Source organism: Rosa chinensis, chromosome 7, assembly GCF_002994745.2.
Source record: "Rosa chinensis cultivar Old Blush chromosome 7, RchiOBHm-V2, whole genome shotgun sequence".
NCBI classification, from domain to species: Eukaryota; Viridiplantae; Streptophyta; class Magnoliopsida; order Rosales; family Rosaceae; genus Rosa; species Rosa chinensis.
Genome location: NC_037094.1, coordinates 11,562,988 through 11,580,146, shown reverse-complemented (window position 1 = coordinate 11,580,146; position 17,159 = coordinate 11,562,988). Strand labels below are relative to the sequence as shown.

Below are 17,159 nucleotides of genomic sequence, written 5' to 3'. Positions count from 1 at the left end.
AGGTTATCCAGTCGTTTTCCGGCCATTCTGGTACCCTTCGAGCATCGACGACTGCGCGGAGAAGAGAGAGACACGCTGGAGGAGAGAGAGAGAGAGAGAGAGAGAGAGAGAGAGAGAGAGAGAGAGAGAGAGAGAGAGAGATGAGAGAGAGAGAGAGATCGAGTGGGCGGCAGTAGTTGTAGTTTCTTAATTAAGCTGAGGACATATTTGTCATTTCTGTTTGATTTGGGTTAGTGTGAATAAAAATCTGTTGCTGGCGTAAGTGAGATAATTTTGTCCAATTTTGGTGCTTTGGGTCAAGGACCCAAAATTTAAACTCAAACCTAACTTATTTATTAGTTCAACCCATTAAATAAATATGACATGTCGTATTAGACAAAATGACCTATTTAACTAAAAAAAAATACATAAATTGACTAAATGCACTAAAATCTCCACAATACGAATAATATAAATAATTATTTATAATTTATGATTAATTAAATTCAATAATGATGAAGGAAAATATTTCAAGTTGGCTTGGTCAATCAAAAGCCGGTTAGGTCCACTCTGGGCGGCGAGTTAGTGTTAACGCAAGTGAGTTGTCTAGTTCAGGGTTCTTATTGGCTGGACGAGAGGTGAGATGTTAAGGCTTCACTGCTCCTGCGCTTGTTGTCTTTGCCATTATAGTTCCTTTTTTGGCCCCTTGAGTCAGTCATTTTAGAATTCCAGTGTAAAGTCTAGTGGTCATATCTATGTAAGAGATATTGCCTAAAACTCGTTGTAAGCAGTTCATTATTAATGAAGTTCTTGATAAAAAAAAAAATTTAAAAAAAAAAAGTTGTCTAATTCTAGGATCTATTCCCAACATCCAAAATTTTAAGAAGAAATATAACATAATTCATAATTAACGGGTTATATGAGTTTACTTTGTGTTGGTGGATTAACCCGCGGCCAACCCATTTATTAAATGGGGTCATGGTGGATTGAATTGCGTTCGACCCAATTTTTAATTGTGTAGGTTCAACTCGTTTTATTTCATGCGGGTTTTGAGTCGTGGTATTGAGTCGTGTCAGAATTGTCAACCCTAATATTAAATCAAAATCAGGAACTTTTTTCAATGACAATCAAAATCAGGAACTTAAGAATTTGGGCTTGTAATTTTTATTGGATAATTAGTTTGTTTTAATAGGCCCTGCTGGTTAGTTTGTTTGATGAATAGTTTGAGTTTTGTTTGAGGTTTTGAGGAAAAATAACGATCTTTTTTTGGAGAATTTGTTTAAATGACCCTATGATCCTAAGATCCAAAGAAAAAGAGAATCTGGCGTCAAATGAAACAGGAAACAGGACCGACACATGTACATTTCATGCATTTAGCTTTCTTTTGCTGCCAGTAGTCCGGTACACCTTGAGCAATTTTTCCGGGAACTCAAGAATTAAACTTTACATTCTACTGATCAACAAAGGTAAGGAGCACAAAGAAAAGCAGTCAGTCGGGTAATGAGACTAGGGAATAGGTAAAGAACCAGACTTCCTCTAATTTCATTTCCTTGCTGCTCCATATTAGAAGCAACGGAATTATGAGTCACTACAAGTAAATACAAGGCTAATAGAAACAAATAAAATGATAAACAGTTCCACAGGAAACAGAGGATGACCAAATCACAATGTTTCACATCAGATTCATTCAATCGAAAAGGAAATGTGCCAATCTGACTACCTCCAAGACGCTAACTAATGCAACACCATCAACTTCGCCATGAGCCCTGCTGAGTGCAAACAAATATTTATTTGTCTGCTCAACAAATATAAACAGTTGCAATCACATCTATATTACTACAATACCTGGAAACAGTTATGATCAAGCCACTGCTACTGCTACTGCTACTGCCACTGCTCATGATGCAAAAGTGGGAAAGCGCGGTTTCATCAATGACGACCTCATCTTTAGCCTTTAATTTTTTAGCCACTACTCCATATCCGGCACTACTCGAATAGTGCCACTTTGCCGCCCATGGAAATTCCCTCCACTACGTTTCGAATGACCCTGGACTCTTTCCTTGACCCTTCCACCACCTGAATTCTGAGCACCTTCTCTAGGTCCCTCGGAATTGTTAAATTTGTCACTGCTGTTGTATGGCCCAACTGGCTGGTACTCCAAATGGGAACTGTGCCTCTGCCTGTCCCGATTTGCAGGGGGGTTTTGCTGCCTACCATCATGCCCCGAGTAATTCCAATCCCCACGAGACTCTTGCCCTCTGCTGAAACGGTTGTTTTGGTTTCCATTCCTTCGAAACCCCGTTTGAAACTGATGCTCTTGTCTAGCATCCATACTAGGAGGAGCCAGTTCGACTGGGCTGACAGGACCATGACTTGGGGAGCCGGGACGTCCCTTGTGTGTTGTTTTCCTCTCCCTCCTGTTCTGTCCTTCCCCTGCATTGTTTCTTTCAGACTTGTATTGATCATGTCGATGCTGAGCCAGATGTTCAGTGGTATCTTTGTCAGTTGTTGGTGAGAGTGGCTCTGCACCTTGGGGACCAGTAGCCCTGTTTCCTCGATGATTATTGGCTGCAAATGCCTGAGATTTGGGCTGCCAATGAGGAATTGCACGTTCCCCAACAGCTTGATTCTCTTTAGAAGCAGAAGGTAACTCTGTTTGACTCATTTCAGAGGCTGAAGATTTGGTGTAGATTCTGTCAGCATCCCCCCTATAGTTTTTCTTTTGCTCATGATCATGATTATTTGCCACAGTTTTTTGTCCCTTAAATGGATGCTGCTTTCGTCTTCCGGGTATTCCCTGTTCTTTTACAGCAATAGATGCAGAGACTGGTACAACAGTGTTGGGTTCATCCGGCATGTTCCATCCATCATTCCAATCATCAGAATTCTTTGGTTGCTCTGTCACTGAGACAATATCACTCTGACCAACATTTGAAGTATATGATGGTTCCTCATGGAAACCTTGCGTGTTGGTTGGTTCTGTTGATCCCCGTTGTCGCCACGACCCATGTGCTTTTACCTGCTTATTTTGCCTGCTACTCCCATTCCTGGATTCTATGGCAAAACCTGCTTTTCCCACTGCAGCACTAGGTTGAGAATTTTCGACACCTTGAGGAGGACCAGAATCTGCTCCCCTGATGTTCTCATTTATTGCAGTCTGATGCACTACAGAAACCATTGCTTGTTGAGTGCTTCCTTGATGTGCCATTTCTTTAGCTACAGGCTTTGGAACATATCTCTCCATTTCCGCCCTCTTATTTCTTGAATTATTTTGCACTTGATGGTCGCTCTTTACAGCACTGACAGCCTCAGCTTCGGTTTTGGGGGTGGCATCATCAGTTACATCAGTTTTGTTCTGTGACCGCACTGGTGCCCACATAACAGCATCGCTGCTTTGAAATTTTTCCGAGTGCCTGATTGCTTGTGAATTCCTAGGCATCCGGCGAGAATGCTGAGGTTTCCACTGGCCACTTAATCTACCTTGAGATTCTTCGTTTGGTAGAGACAAGTGCTGCTCCATCGACTGATATGCATCCCTAGAAAAGGTCTGTGACTGAACTGAGCTAGGATCTAAATCCACATTAGGTACATTTGGTTTTCCAGTTTCTATAGTGGTGTTTGCATGATTTGTATCATTTGATATAGATGATGATATAGCAGCCACAGATGATGAATTCTCTGCTCTCTGCTTGTTCTTGCCACTTCTGTTATTTTTCTTTCTTGGATGAGAAGATGACTCAAGTATAGCACTAGAATTTGCAGTCAGGCTTGACTCAGTACTCAATGCGGTTGAAGTAGCTCCAACTCCACCAGAATTTGCAGTCAGGCTTGACTCAGTACTCAATGCGGTTGAAGTAGCTCCAACTCCACCAGATGAGGACACATTAACCACTGTATCTGTCTGGCTATTTGGTGTGTCAGTCATACTAGTGGAAGTATTCTTCCCAATAGACTTCTTTTCCAACCGAGTGTTCTGCTTTTGTTTAGGTGCCTGCTTCTGCCTTGAGATACTGTTATCATGAGCCTGGGAAGCAGTGTTGTGATGAGCAGTATTAGCAATAGTAACCTGCTGCTGCAAAGGCACAGGTTGATCATGCATGAAAATGGGCTCCTCCTTGTAGGCACTCTTTGGCCTCTCCGAAGGTAGCTCAATTGATGGAACAGTTGATTCTGCAACTTCAACACTGATGCACTCTTTAATCTGTTCAACAGCATTGAGGTTAGAACCGAAAGCTGGGACTTGTGGATCATATTTCCTACCGGCCACTAATGGTTCACCAGAAGTTTGAGATTCTTCTTGTTTACTCTGGACATCACCACTGGAGGAATTTTCAAACTTTTGATTTGAACCGTCCACCACTTGAGTACGTCTGTTCAACTCTTCTAATTTTGCTCGAGCCTTCGCCATCTGCCTTCTTGTCCGCTCCTCCTCTTCCTCCTGAAGCTGTTTGGTACGTTGCTTGGCTAGCTCCTTCATCTTAGCACGCTGATAAGGCGGGGAAATAAATGTAAGTCTCAAGCTTCTGATGCATTACAAGCAACCATAGAAACCATGTGTATATTACCTGTGCCTCAGAATCATTTGGATCAAACATTGGTGTCAATGAGTCGTCTTCACGTCTGCCTTGTGGATAAGATCCAGACTTTTCAGTAGCTTCCATGGACGCAAGGTGGTCATGCACATGAACATTAGAAGGAACTTTTGAATTTGCAGTTGACACCACAGATGTTGGTTCAGAGACCAAGGATTTCTTCCCCCAGCCGTCGCCTTCTTGGTTATTAAACCTTCCTCTACCACGATTATCTGATTTACCATGCATGCCATGAGCAGGTCCCCTGTAGATCAGTAAATCAATATATTCCATCATTTGATATACCAGATACATTGTTAAAACCTACAAGTTACCAACCAACCTGGAGACAGAAATTCCACTGCTGACTTCATGAGAGGAATTTATGATTTCAGTGGCCGAGCCACTACCTGTTTCATTTACTGAACTGTTAGATTTAGGGTTGACTTGGAATGTCTTCCTTTGCTCCTCCCTAATGGAAACAGATGCAGTATCACCTCGTCCATCAGAAACTCGTGCTTTGGCATTTAATCCCTCTATTTTCTGAATCAGACTGGGGTCTTTTGCAGAGAGTGTTTGTGCAATATCTTGTGTGCCACAGGCTTCAGTTTCCAATTTCTTCACTGGAATGGCATCAGCTGCCCTCATATTACCCAAACTTTCAGGGGATTTGACTTTGACACGAGCAGAAGAAGCTCCTCGGTCAGAATTCTGCGAAGCAGGTCTTTCACTCCTTCGATCCCTCTCTCCCTCCTTTCTGCGATCTGATCTCCAATCATTCTCCAATGACAATGCTCTTGGTTGGTCCTCACTCTCAAGACATGACGCATTGGTTGTTACAGCAACCTCACTTCTCTGTTCTTCATTTCTTCTATCCCAACCATCATGCTGCTTCAGAAGAACTTTGTATGGTCCACGTGTATCATGTGGATGACCAGATGCTATTTTCTCCGGTAACCCTGTTTGGCTGGTGGGACCATATCCACTAGGTCTGCCAGGCTCAGGAGCACTTTGGCTAGGGTACCTGTTATAGACGGGAGGACCAGCTGGCATTCCCACAAATGGGACATCTCGTTCATTTGAATTGCAATATCCCATTGGTGAACCATAATATCCCTCAAAGGCCACAGGACCAGGGTAAAATCCAGGTCTAATTGGCATACCGGGGCGGATATATGCCTCTGGCATATGAGGTCTGTACATCTCTCCATTTTTAGGATGGTGTCCCCTTGGTCCTGCTCCAGTTGGAGGAACAGGCTGTGGGTTCGCAAGAGCAGCAGCTGGAATTTGTGGAGGATAATATGGAAATGGTTCCATTGGGAAGCCACCAGGAGGGACCTGGGCTCCAAAAGGAGGACCCCCTGGAGGACCTCTAAACCAAACCCCACCTTGGGGGTGAGGTACTGGACCACCTTGCGGGTGAACAGGACCACCATGCCATGCATCATAATGTTGGGGCGGGACACTAGCACCAGGGTAAGGCTGGGGATTTCCCTGCCACTTCTCCATACCAGGTCTACCTCCATCTTCATTGTATGAGGGATTCTCTCTTTTCCATGAATTACCAGTTCCACTCTTCACACTTGCATTTACAGAGATATCACCTGAATAAGAAAAACAAGCACAAATGATATGCCAAAGATTCCGAAAAACTATTGACATTTAATCACACAGGAATCAAGAACATGCACACAAACCAACTACAGAAGTCCCAGTTGTCTCTTTTGCCACTCCACCACCAGAAGATGAGCCAGGGCGAGAGTAAGCACTGTGATCTATCATAAATGATTAATCAAGCAATCAGTAAAAAAAAATACTAAACTGTCTAAACAACCAAAATGCACAAGCCTAAACAGCATAGACAAAGAATGAAAAATCATAGAAAGGAAAATACATAATTAACTGTAGCAGAAAGCTAGACCACGGCTTTCCTCCAATTAAAAACACCTTGGCTTTCTTCCCTACCCCTAACAACTCAAACCTCTCAGTTAATAATGCAGCATAACATCAAGGATTATCGCAACTAACATTTTGCTCCCAACACAATTAAGCCATAAATGCAAGGTACAGGAGTACCAGGCAATGCATAGCAGTTGAAACAACAAACAATAGCAGCCATTACACGTGCTACACCACATTTGGAAAAAAAGATAAGAAAACAGAAGCGTACTGATTTCAAAGAGTGGCTAGGGGTAAAAATCTCAAGAACTGTTTCTTACAAAAATGACACGGCGGTACCACATCAATTGATGAGAACCTACTGACTGCCAAAAACATGGTCGTAGAGATAGTGTAATATGTGTGGCATGCCATCTCAACCACCACGTGAGTTTCTAAACAGCTTTTGTAGTAGTAATAGTGTCTTCCAAGATCAAATTGTAAAGTTAATAGATATAAGCATAATACCTTGAGACTCAGCATTCTTTCCAGAATTATCCTTTTCTGAACCAAGAGTCGGAAAGTCACCAGAAGTGAGAGAAAACCCTTCATTCTTTGATGACGTCACTCCCTGCACGTAACAGCGGGTTAACAATATCAGACCACTCATATATGTACTGCACAGCAGCAAGAGAGTAAACACGGCAGATTCGGCATTCAACTACAAATGTTTTTTGCTGGGATCAGATCAGCATACAGGGATAAACCTCAATCCCAACCATTTTCTATATGCCACCTCAGTTCAACTCCCTAACAATATAAACTTCCTCCTCTTAAAGCTGCACTTAACACCAACTACGCAATTATATATCTAGAACCCACCTATATAGTCCCTAACTGCCTATGATTTAAGCTAGGTGTAACATCAACGAATTTTGCAAGAATATATATTTAATGTAACCGTTTTATTTTCCCTCTTCTTTCTTTTTTGTTTGAGAAGAAAGAAACAAGGACATGCCACATAATGTTCTAGACAAAGTGCCACATAAACTTTGTAACAAAAAAAAGTGCCACGTAAAATGCCGCATACTGTGTTCATACAGATTTTTCATAATACAGATAGAAGATCAATTGAATAAAATTGGTACTTTGAAATATTATGGAAGGAGATACCAATTTTTCTGCAGTCCCAGGAGCATTCCATGCCACTGGATGTTCAGAGTGTTCAGCAAATCTTGACAACTGTGAACTACCAGGCCTTGGTTCTGCACTGCGAGGGCGCAATGATGCCAGTGACGTCTGATTTGATGTCAATACCCCAGAGGCCGATGATGGCCTAGAGTTTGGACCCCACGCGCTAGCAGCAGGTTCATGAGATTTTTCACTACCAGCAGTTGACGGTCGAGTGCCACTTCCTGAAGAAATGTGGCCACTGAGATAACTTGGTGAAGTGGTGCCACCATCAGTATTTGGAGAAAGTGATGAGGTACCCCATGCATTTGATGCAGATGATGATCTACTGCCCCAACTGAGAGTGCCCCTACAAGTATACAATTCAAAATAGACAAGAGAGATCATTTTCCAGTAATCAACTAGTGGCATTGAAATTTTATATGCTGACAAAGCGAGAGAGAAATAACTCACTTGGGAACAATTTCCACAGATGGATCCATACCATGATTTTCTAACCTTAAATAACCAAAAGAAAATAATTATGAATTTTAGGGAACAAAAAAGGGACCACAGTACAGAAAGTAAGGATAATTTAGCATGAAACAAATACCTCTGACTGGGTAAATTTATAGGCTTCGGGACTTTCCCTAAAACAGTCATTGCACCTCTTCTGGCAGAAGCCCACCTGAAACAGTATTGAGGGCAATAGATTACCACCTAAAGATGGGGACATGTATGTGGTTACGTGGTTTTGGAACATCCTGTGAACTAAAAGAATTTTTCCTTACATAATAACTCTCCAACTAACACAGGTACAGGTAATTAATTCCTTACATAAGAATTTTTCCCAATGACTTTCAAACTATTCAGTCTAGTTAAACCAGCAATTCTGCAATTTCTAGTGAAATACAGCAAATGCTGCCAGATTAAGATAAGGAATCGCAATTGAAAACATACCTCCGATCCCCAGACAACATACTCGACGTCATGTTTCAATTGTTGCCGCAAGGTCATTCAAACAATTTTGATAAAAACTGAAAATACAAGTAAAAACATAAATCGTCATGAGCCTAACTTATTGCAATCAATATAGTAGGTATCAGATGAAGCATAAAACGAGAAAGGTTATCGCAACAAAGAACACAAGCAATGTTCAAAAATCCATGTTCCACCTTGTACTAAAATCTTAAGTGCAGCACAATAGAAACAACAACAAACCAAAATGTTATTAGCTGCTTCAGGTTCATGCACTTATCATCCGAACTTGATCCATGCTCTTAGCTGCTTATAACGTAAGCATAGCCAACAGAAAATTATCTCCTAAACCTTTTTCCATTGAATTTATAGGTCGGCACCATACGCAAGACTTCCCTATTTGCCAACTTCACCCTCATTCAACCAAACTCTCCCGAGGCATGATCAGGCCCGGATCACAAACTAAGGTGGCCTCGTGATACTCTCTTTCCTCGCCCTCTTAACTTTCTTATCTTATTTCCAGCAGTGCAGGGAAAAGGGCAATATACAGTACGCACGCCTTTATTCTTTTAATGTCATATATAAACACTAACTCAGAGTTTCTTCATTCTGATCATCTTTTACAGCATTGATTGCTAACCTACAGTCACTAAACATAAGCCAGTTCCGAATTCTAAAAAAGCTAAACTATTAAATGGAAAGACCTGTTTTCGGAAACAAAAGGAAGAACCCTTGTTTCTGAAAAGCTACGCATTCTTGTGCTGCTCTTTCGAAAGCCCAATATATTAACTATCCACACATTAATAACAAAAAACAAAAACCCATTCTAACCATAAACCTAATATGCATATAACACCAGAGCTAGACATCCTACAGCACAAATTCTACCAAAGCGTTACATGAACAAGAACATCTCAGAATCGATTCAGCCAGAAATGACAGTAGCAAATCCTTATCTTCCAATATAACCATAACAAATCAAAGAACAAAAATCTTTCGGCGAAAATCAGAAGAGACTATATACTTGCCTGGGGAGGAAGATTAAGTTTCAATGGGCCCGTGGAAACCCTAGAGGGGGGAGTAGTTTTGATTTAGGTTTTCGAAGGCGGAGAGAGGAAGAAGAAAACCCGATCGAAACGCAGCGTTTTGGGGGCTGAGAAGATCTCGCGAAGGAGGTTGAGGTAGAGAGAGAGATCTCTGCGAGTTGAAATCGATGGATTTCGAGTGTGATGGGTTTCGGATCTCGTGGGAGGCAGAGAGAAATAAGAGAGAGAGAGAGAGAGAGAGCTCCAATGAGTTCGAGGATTTACGAGTTGCAGCCTTCGATAAATTAATACAGCAATTTTGAAATTTTTTATTTTTTTCTTCTTCTTTTTTCTAAAAGAATTTATGGGTTCGGTTGAAATTTTGAACAATAAATCCAAATCCAAAATGGGCTGTGAATCCTCGTTGATTTGTGGGATGGGCTAGAGGGTCATTGTTTGTGGGGACTAGGGTGTAATGTCCTTATCCTCATACCAAAAAGGTAACTACTATTACTTTGTATGGCACTATTACTTTGTATGGTACTCGATGAAGCCATGAAGGGTAGGAATGTAGGATCACACTTGGTGACAATGTATTGAGGTCAAGAAGTTTCATCCCATGATTGTTTGTTTTGTGTAATGACACGTATAACATGTTATTTCACAAATTAAAGAATCTCAATATTTTCTTACTTTCTTTTATTGAAAAAAAAAAAAATCTATTACCAGTGATGATTGTACAACAAGGTAGCTTGCTTTTGATAATATTGATTGTTGGGGCACGCATAATAGATTGGAGATATATTTCTTACCTTTAATTGTTATGGATAACTTGTTTACCACCATATTCATCATCATCACATTATGTGCATTCGTCAAAGAAACATACGAAGAGGGAATCAAGGATTTGCAATCACATCACAATCAACATTTACTATTATTATTGTAATTGATGTTAATCGATGTTTCCATTGTAATTTCATCCCTATATAAAGGGGCTATGAAATGAAATGAGTAGACCAATTTCAATTCTCATTTTACTTTTATACATTATCAGAACGTGGCAGATTCGATGCCTGATGCGTTTACTGATATCGCAAAAGTGACGAGATCACATATACCAGCTGCAAATGTGTCTGCAAGGTTAGAAGTCCCCAACAAAGGGCACGGTGTCGCATATAGAGGCACTGCAACCACACTTAGTGGAGGTGTGGTTGAGGCCGTGGCTCCCCAAAGGAAGAGTGGGAGGCCACTTGGTTCGATTGACACTCACCCAAGGAATGAGAGGGGGATTAAGGCACAAACCGATCCATTAATCACCAATGTAGAGAATTCCTCTCATGAGATTGTCTCTGATTATAGTTATGGTCATGAATCAATACTGGAGGATGCTCTGATGTTTGAAATGATTCAAGAGAACAAAGAAATCTCAATGGATTATGAGAGTTCGTATGAGTTGATAGAAAGATTTTCAGTACACATTGATGATGTATTTGCATACACTTTTGCTCAAGAAATCATAGAGCACGATGATATCGAACTACGCTCTGTTGCAGAATGTCAACAAAGAGCAGATTGGCCTAAATGGAAAGAAGCAATCCAAGCAGAACTAGATTCTCTGGCAAAGAGACAGGTATTTGGTCCGGTTGTGCTAACCCTACCAAGTGTAAAGCCTGTAGGACATAAATGTGCTTTGTCGGAAAACGTAATGAGAAGAAAAAAGTCCTGAGGTACAAGGTTCGCCTTGTGGTGCAAGGTTTCTCACAACGCCCAAGAATTGACTACGAGGAGACATACTCTCCGGTAATGGACGTTATAACGTTCCGCTACTTAGTTAGCTTAGTAGTTTCCGAAGAACTGGAAATGCAGCTCATGGATGTGGTTACTGCATATCTCTATGGGGATCTTGATTCAAAATAATTATGAAAATGCCTGATGGCCTTACATTACCCAAGTCAAGTGACTCTAAACCACGGAGTGCGTTTGCAATTAGGTTGAAACGCTCACTTTACAGATTGAAACAATTCGGGCGGATGTGGTATACCCGTCTAAGTGACTACTTGATTGGGAAGGGATATAAGAACGATGAATTATACTCCTGCGTATTCATAAAGAAAACAAGTTCCGGATTTGCAATTGTAACAGTATATGTCGATGATATGAACATAATAGGAACTCTTGATGAAATAAGAGAAACTGCGAGCTACTTGAAATCCGAATTTGAGATGAAGTATCTTGAGAAAACTCGATTCTGTCTAGGCCTAGAACACCGAGTTTGTGGAATACTAATCCACCAGTATGCGTATGTCCAAAAGATGCTCAGACAATTTAACATGGACAAAGCGCATCATGCTACTAGTCCCATGATCGGTCGAATGTTGGATGCAAAGAAAGATCCATTTTGTCCAAAGGAAGATGATGAAGAGGTGTTGGGAGCTGAAATTCCCTATCTAAGTGTAATAGACACATTTTTGTACTTAGCCCAATGTACTCGACCAGACATTGCATTCTCAGTGAACTTGTTAGCTAGATTTAGCTCAGCGCAAACGTAGCGTCACTGAAATGGTATCAAAAACATTATTTGATACCTAAAAGAAACCATTGATTTGGGGCTGTTCTTTCCCTATAGAGAGACAAGAGGGACCGCAGATGGAACTGCAATGCCTAAAGGAAATGTTGATGGCGAAAGTGCAACTCACTACATCGAAATGCCAAATGACGTTTTGGTTGGTTTTGCTGATTCTGGGTACCTCTCTAACCCACATGAAGGTCGTTCCCAAACTGGTTATGTATTTACCATTGGGAACACGACGATATCTTGGAGATCAACCAAGTAAACACTTGTGGCTACCTCCTTGAACCACTCAGAGATCATTGCTCTACATGAGGTGGTTCGTGAGTGTATATGGTTAAGAGCTATCATTAGACATATTCGAGAGACTAGTTGTTTGAGTTCTACCACTGAAGAGCCTACTTGCATTTATGAAGATAATGCAGCTTGCATCGAACAGATGAAGATAAGATATATCAAGGGTGATAATACAAAACACATATCGCCAAAGTTTTTCTATAATCAGCAACAACAGGCTATTCTCAAGATTCAAGTAAATTAAGTAAGATCTGAGGAGAATGTGGCAGATTTGTTCACCAAATCATTGCCTAAGGCCACATTTGAGAAACATGTGAAAAACATAGGAATGCGAAGACTTTCCAAGCTCGCTTGATTAATGTAAGTATCAGGGAGAGATGTAGACGTCAGGGGGAGTCTAATACACACATGTCATCCTCAAATGTGAAAGGTGCGTTATGCTCTTTTCCTTCGACCAAAGTGTATTTTTTGTCCCACATGATTTTTATTGTTACTTGGCAAGGTTTTTAGTGAAGCAACAACTCATGCACTATTTCGTCTTTAACTTGGCACAAGGGGGAGTGTTAAAGAAAAAACACATTATGTACCTTCGTAAAAAAAACAGACGAAGAGGGAATCAAAGATTTGCAATCACATCACAATTAGCATTTACTATTATTATTGTAATTGATGTTAATCGATGTTTCCATTGTAATGTCATCCCTATATAAAGGGGCTATGAAATGAAATGAGTAGACAAATTCCAATTCTCATTTTACTTTTATAATAAGATATATTTAGTTCTTTATAGAGATTTGGAAAGAAGTATCAAATTCTATTTACTCTTATAAATCTGTTATGGGAAATTTTTGAAACCATTAGTCTTCTCGATTCGATAATTAAAAGTCCATTACCAAACTACCCTTACTATTAAAAAAAATGCATTATACAACCAAACGACACGATAAAAATTTAATTTGAACGTGAGATTCAAACAATAGCAAAATCATAACCTTAACAGCACAAGAGTATCATCGATCAGATATGGAAACACTAAACATACACTTCATTGAGCAACGATCGACCGACGGCCGAAAAAACAAAATTACAACAACAACTAGATGCCCTTACAAAATTAAATTTTTTAAAAGAAGAAACAACAACAAAATCAAAGGCCTCGAAATGAAAGTTTCAAAATTCTGCTCTTAAATTAATTTAATTTTGCTTCCTTCTTGCTCATGTAATAAGTGCGTATAGGAGTAGCCAAATATCCAGCGGGCGGGTGGAACTTGACCCGTTCAACTCCAAATAGTCTGAGGCGTGAGCTTCTTCTCCTTGGATTCATGTTCTGAATTGTGGGCTGACCCAACTTCAGGCCGAATCTGGAAGCTGATTTCATACAAAAATCAGGTAAGCTTGTTTACGCCATTCACGTATCTCTCATTCTATGGTTTACATCTGTTGGAATCAGTTCCAAAGATTATGCCTTTTAATTCACGTTGATTTCTTCTGTATAGCCATTTTAAGCCCTACCCTTTTGTCGATTCGTTCTGATAAGTGTAATATATACTGATAGTGGTTCTTGGTTAAGCATTGCATCTGGGCATGTCTGTTCCCTGTTGGGTATAAAAGAATGTAGGAATAGGAATAGGAATCTAGTTCTGGAATTTGATTTTCTAGTATTTGGGATTTGAAACCAAACACGGTGTTGACTTTGTTGTTTCGCCTGTTGTAGTATTTGTGTACCTATAGGAAATAGTATGTTTGGTCTGTCATATAAATCTGGAGTTGTTTACTGAAATGATTTTTTGCAGCTTGCCTGTTTTGAGTCTCTTTCATCAACTTGAGATCGGGAACTTTATATAAATCAGGCCAATTCGATTAAAGGGGTTTTGGATTTCGGTACAAATTCGAGTTATTACTTGACTTACAGTAGGGGGTACTGCTAGCAATAAGCAAGTACTAAGGCGACTATTTGTTTTTCTACGTCTGAATGACTTGGTATTTATAGTTTTTCTTTTGAAATGGATTTTGATGGAACTTTGAAGGTGAAGACAGAGTGAAGGAGCTGTTAATAGATCTGGGATGCATTTTGGCAGTAATTGATAGATGGAACCTAAATCGCCTTCCAAACTTAAGCTTTCGAGCATGGGATTTACTCAACACAAACAGGCATTGAAAACAACTATTCTTGTTTTAGTTACAGGGCTCCTATTGCTTGGTGTCTATTTTGCATTCGAATCTGGGAGAGGCCATGGTGTATCTAAAGGGCCATATTATACCGTGGTTGTGGATTGTGGGAGCACAGGGACACGAGTGAATGTGTATGAGTGGCTGGTAGAAGAAAGTAATAAGGAATTGCCTATTTTATTGTATACTTATCCCGACAATTCAACTGAGGGTAAGCTTTTGAAAAGTTGCAAGTATCACTGCCTGCAAACTGAACCTGGTTTGGATAAATTTGTTGGTAACTTGTCAGGAATAAGAGCATCTTTGGAACCGTTAATTACATGGGCAGAACATAAGGTTCCTGTTGAAAGACATGATGACACCCCTATTTTTGTTCTAGCTACTGCTGGATTAAGGAGGTTGCCCGTGGAAGATGCTAGACGGGTCTTGGATGATGTGGACGCTGTTGTAAAGCAACATTCTTTTTTTCATAAAAAGAGTTGGATAAGGGTGTTGAGTGGCAAAGAAGAAGCTTATTATGGTTGGGTGGCTCTAAACTATAAAATGGGTAGCTTTAGGAATCATTCAAGGTTGCCCACTTTGGGACTTGTTGACTTGGGAGGTTCGTCATTGCAGGTTGTTGTGGAAAATGAAGATGCAAGAGAAGACACACACTTGGTGAGATCAAAGTTTGGTTTCGTTGAACATAATATTTTGGCATACTCGTTACCAGCATTTGGATTGAATGAAGCATTTGATAGGACGGTTGTTATGCTCAGCAACGTGGAACAACTCAGAGAAAGTAGAGTTGGTAAATTGGAGATCAGACACCCTTGTCTTAGTTCGGATATTGTGCAAAATTATACCTGCAGTGGTTGCTTTCAGCCAAATGCTGGCGGTCAGGAAAATATGACTAGTAAAGTGCAGGAAACTAAATTGTCTTCTGTGTATCTGGTTGGAGAACAAAACTGGGAGCAATGTAGAAGACTTGCAAGGGCTGCTGCTATGAGTTCAAGCACACCCGACTCAGCAAGGTGCTCTGATAGGGGTAAGTACTATATTTATTCACCCACTGAGCTGTTGAGGAAGTTCATTGTTTCTTTTGTTTGTTTCGAAACATCTCTTGCTCATGCAATTTAATTAGAAAAGTTTATATCGTGTCCAAAAAAGAAAAAAGAGGCTATTACTATGAATTCCCAGTTATTTAATTTTTTTTTTTTTTGTACTGAAAGAGCAAATACTTCTACATCAAAATCAACCTCTAGAATTTTTACATGCTCATGAATAGATTAACAGAAATCCCAAGTGTGTTATTTGTATATAAATGATATCAGTAAAATTCCCCGCTTGCTATTAGTTATACCAATGGATTGCAAAATGCATGAGTGACTGAAAGACAGGTCTCAGTTGTTGTTTGCATCACTGTACCTCTATGCGCATGACTTGGCAAGTTAGCATGCATTAGATGCTGTTCCTTGGACATTTTCCCCTTTTCTTCTTATCAAAGGGAGTTTAAGGATTCCCATCACTCTTCTAATTCTCTGCTCATGTTCACAGGCAGTGATATAATAAACTTGACAGCTGTTGCTCATCCCACAGCCCACTTTCATGCCTTGTCTGGTTTCTTTGCTGTTTATGACAAATTAAATTTGAGTTCAAGAGCCACCTTGACAAAGATTTGGGAGAAAGGCCAGCAGTTATGCTCTAGATCATGGACCAACCTATCACAAAACGGATATTATGCTTGGCAATATTGTTTCCGGGTGCCTTATATGGCATCACTCATTGAAGATGCTCTCTGTCTTGGTGACAAAGAGATCATTTTTGGTCCTGGGGATGTTAGTTGGACATTAGGAGCTGCATTGGTAGAGGGAGAATATTTATGGCTAAGTACTACTCGATCTCAAATTAGCATTTCAAACTTTTGTATGAAGGTTGTATCCTTACCGATTTTTGTACTGGTTTCGCTTCTGTGTCTTCTATTCATTGTCTACTTTAGTAAAGTGAAGCTACCTATGATAGGTAGCAAGGTTGCGGATAGAGCTTCTTTGTCAGTAAGAGGACAAAAGATGATGGATTAGAAGCTCTGCCTATGATATGCATTGCCGGAAGTTGGTGCACCATCGTATCAAACAGGTCCTATAGTTTGTGGTCCAAATTTGAGTCAGTTCGTTCACGACTCATGAGTGTGGAAAAAAATCAAGTGCAGGATGAGAGTTCATTGCATATTTTATGTTCGCACATCATTTTGTATTATTGTGAATTATATCTCCATGATGAGCTGTGCAACGGTCACGTTGAAGCCAAAAAATTTCAGAACACGAAACAAGTATCGTGTCACTATCTTTACCTATAACTCTGTACTAGTTAAGAAGGTCAAGTGACCCTCCTTACCCGTACCTCGCTCCCTAGTCCCTACATCCTTGGAAGAGAGTGCAAGATGTAGATGGATTAATGTTCCACAGAGGTTGAGTGGAAATTCTAACCTACGTGATTCAGTGGTTGTATCCTATACAGCTTTACCATTGCAATTGCTAAAAG

General features: G+C 40.3%; 2 protein-coding genes across 6 annotated transcripts; one reads left to right on the top strand and one right to left on the bottom strand.

Annotated features, from left to right (window-relative positions):
- Positions 1–1,405: 1,405 nt before the first annotated feature.
- Positions 1,406–9,914, bottom strand: LOC112176536 (protein MODIFIER OF SNC1 1). Of its 4 annotated transcripts, XM_040510694.1 has the most exons (12): positions 9,605–9,914; positions 8,559–8,636; positions 8,212–8,286; positions 8,073–8,117; positions 7,602–7,968; positions 6,957–7,059; positions 6,248–6,325; positions 4,894–6,154; positions 4,545–4,815; positions 3,850–4,465; positions 1,825–3,789; positions 1,406–1,745 (listed from the first exon to the last, which is right to left on the bottom strand). In XM_040510694.1, the coding sequence occupies exons 2-11, from the start codon at positions 8,588–8,590 to the stop codon at positions 1,949–1,951; spliced, it is 4,689 nt and encodes a 1,562-aa protein (XP_040366628.1). In that variant the 5' UTR covers positions 8,591–8,636; positions 9,605–9,914; the 3' UTR covers positions 1,406–1,745; positions 1,825–1,948. The 4 variants fall into 4 exon arrangements, with proteins under 4 accessions (XP_040366628.1, XP_024170272.1, XP_040366627.1 ...); XM_024314504.2 differs by having other exon boundaries at positions 1,406–1,748; positions 1,825–4,465; XM_040510693.1 differs by having other exon boundaries at positions 1,825–4,465; positions 8,559–8,635.
- A 3,725-nt stretch (positions 9,915–13,639) lies between these two features.
- LOC112176538 (probable apyrase 7) lies at positions 13,640–16,937 on the top strand. 2 transcript variants are annotated; one of them, XM_024314513.2, is made up of 3 exons: positions 13,640–13,859; positions 14,498–15,666; positions 16,176–16,937. In XM_024314513.2, exons 2-3 carry the CDS (start codon positions 14,559–14,561, stop codon positions 16,697–16,699), a joined length of 1,632 nt encoding a protein of 543 aa, XP_024170281.1. In that variant the 5' UTR covers positions 13,640–13,859; positions 14,498–14,558; the 3' UTR covers positions 16,700–16,937. The 2 variants fall into 2 exon arrangements, with proteins under 2 accessions (XP_024170281.1, XP_024170280.1); XM_024314512.2 differs by having other exon boundaries at positions 14,264–15,666.
- The last annotated feature ends 222 nt before the right edge of the window (positions 16,938–17,159 follow it).

Bases quoted from the DNA above. Each gene is read 5' to 3' on its own strand.
- LOC112176538 (XM_024314513.2), top strand. From the start codon at position 14,559: ATGGAACCTAAATCGCCTTCCAAACTTAAGCTTTCGAGCATGGGATTT. The intron at 15,667-16,175 runs GTAAGTACTATA...TCATGTTCACAG, and splicing joins AGCAAGGTGCTCTGATAGGG to GCAGTGATATAATAAACTTG.
- LOC112176536 (XM_024314504.2), bottom strand. From the start codon at position 8,590: ATGACGTCGAGTATGTTGTCTGGGGATCGGAG. The intron at 7,060-7,601 runs GTATCTCCTTCC...TGTTACGTGCAG, and splicing joins CTGGGACTGCAGAAAAATTG to GGAGTGACGTCATCAAAGAA. The intron at 6,326-6,956 runs GTATTATGCTTA...CATTTATGATAG, and splicing joins AAAGAATGCTGAGTCTCAAG to ATCACAGTGCTTACTCTCGC.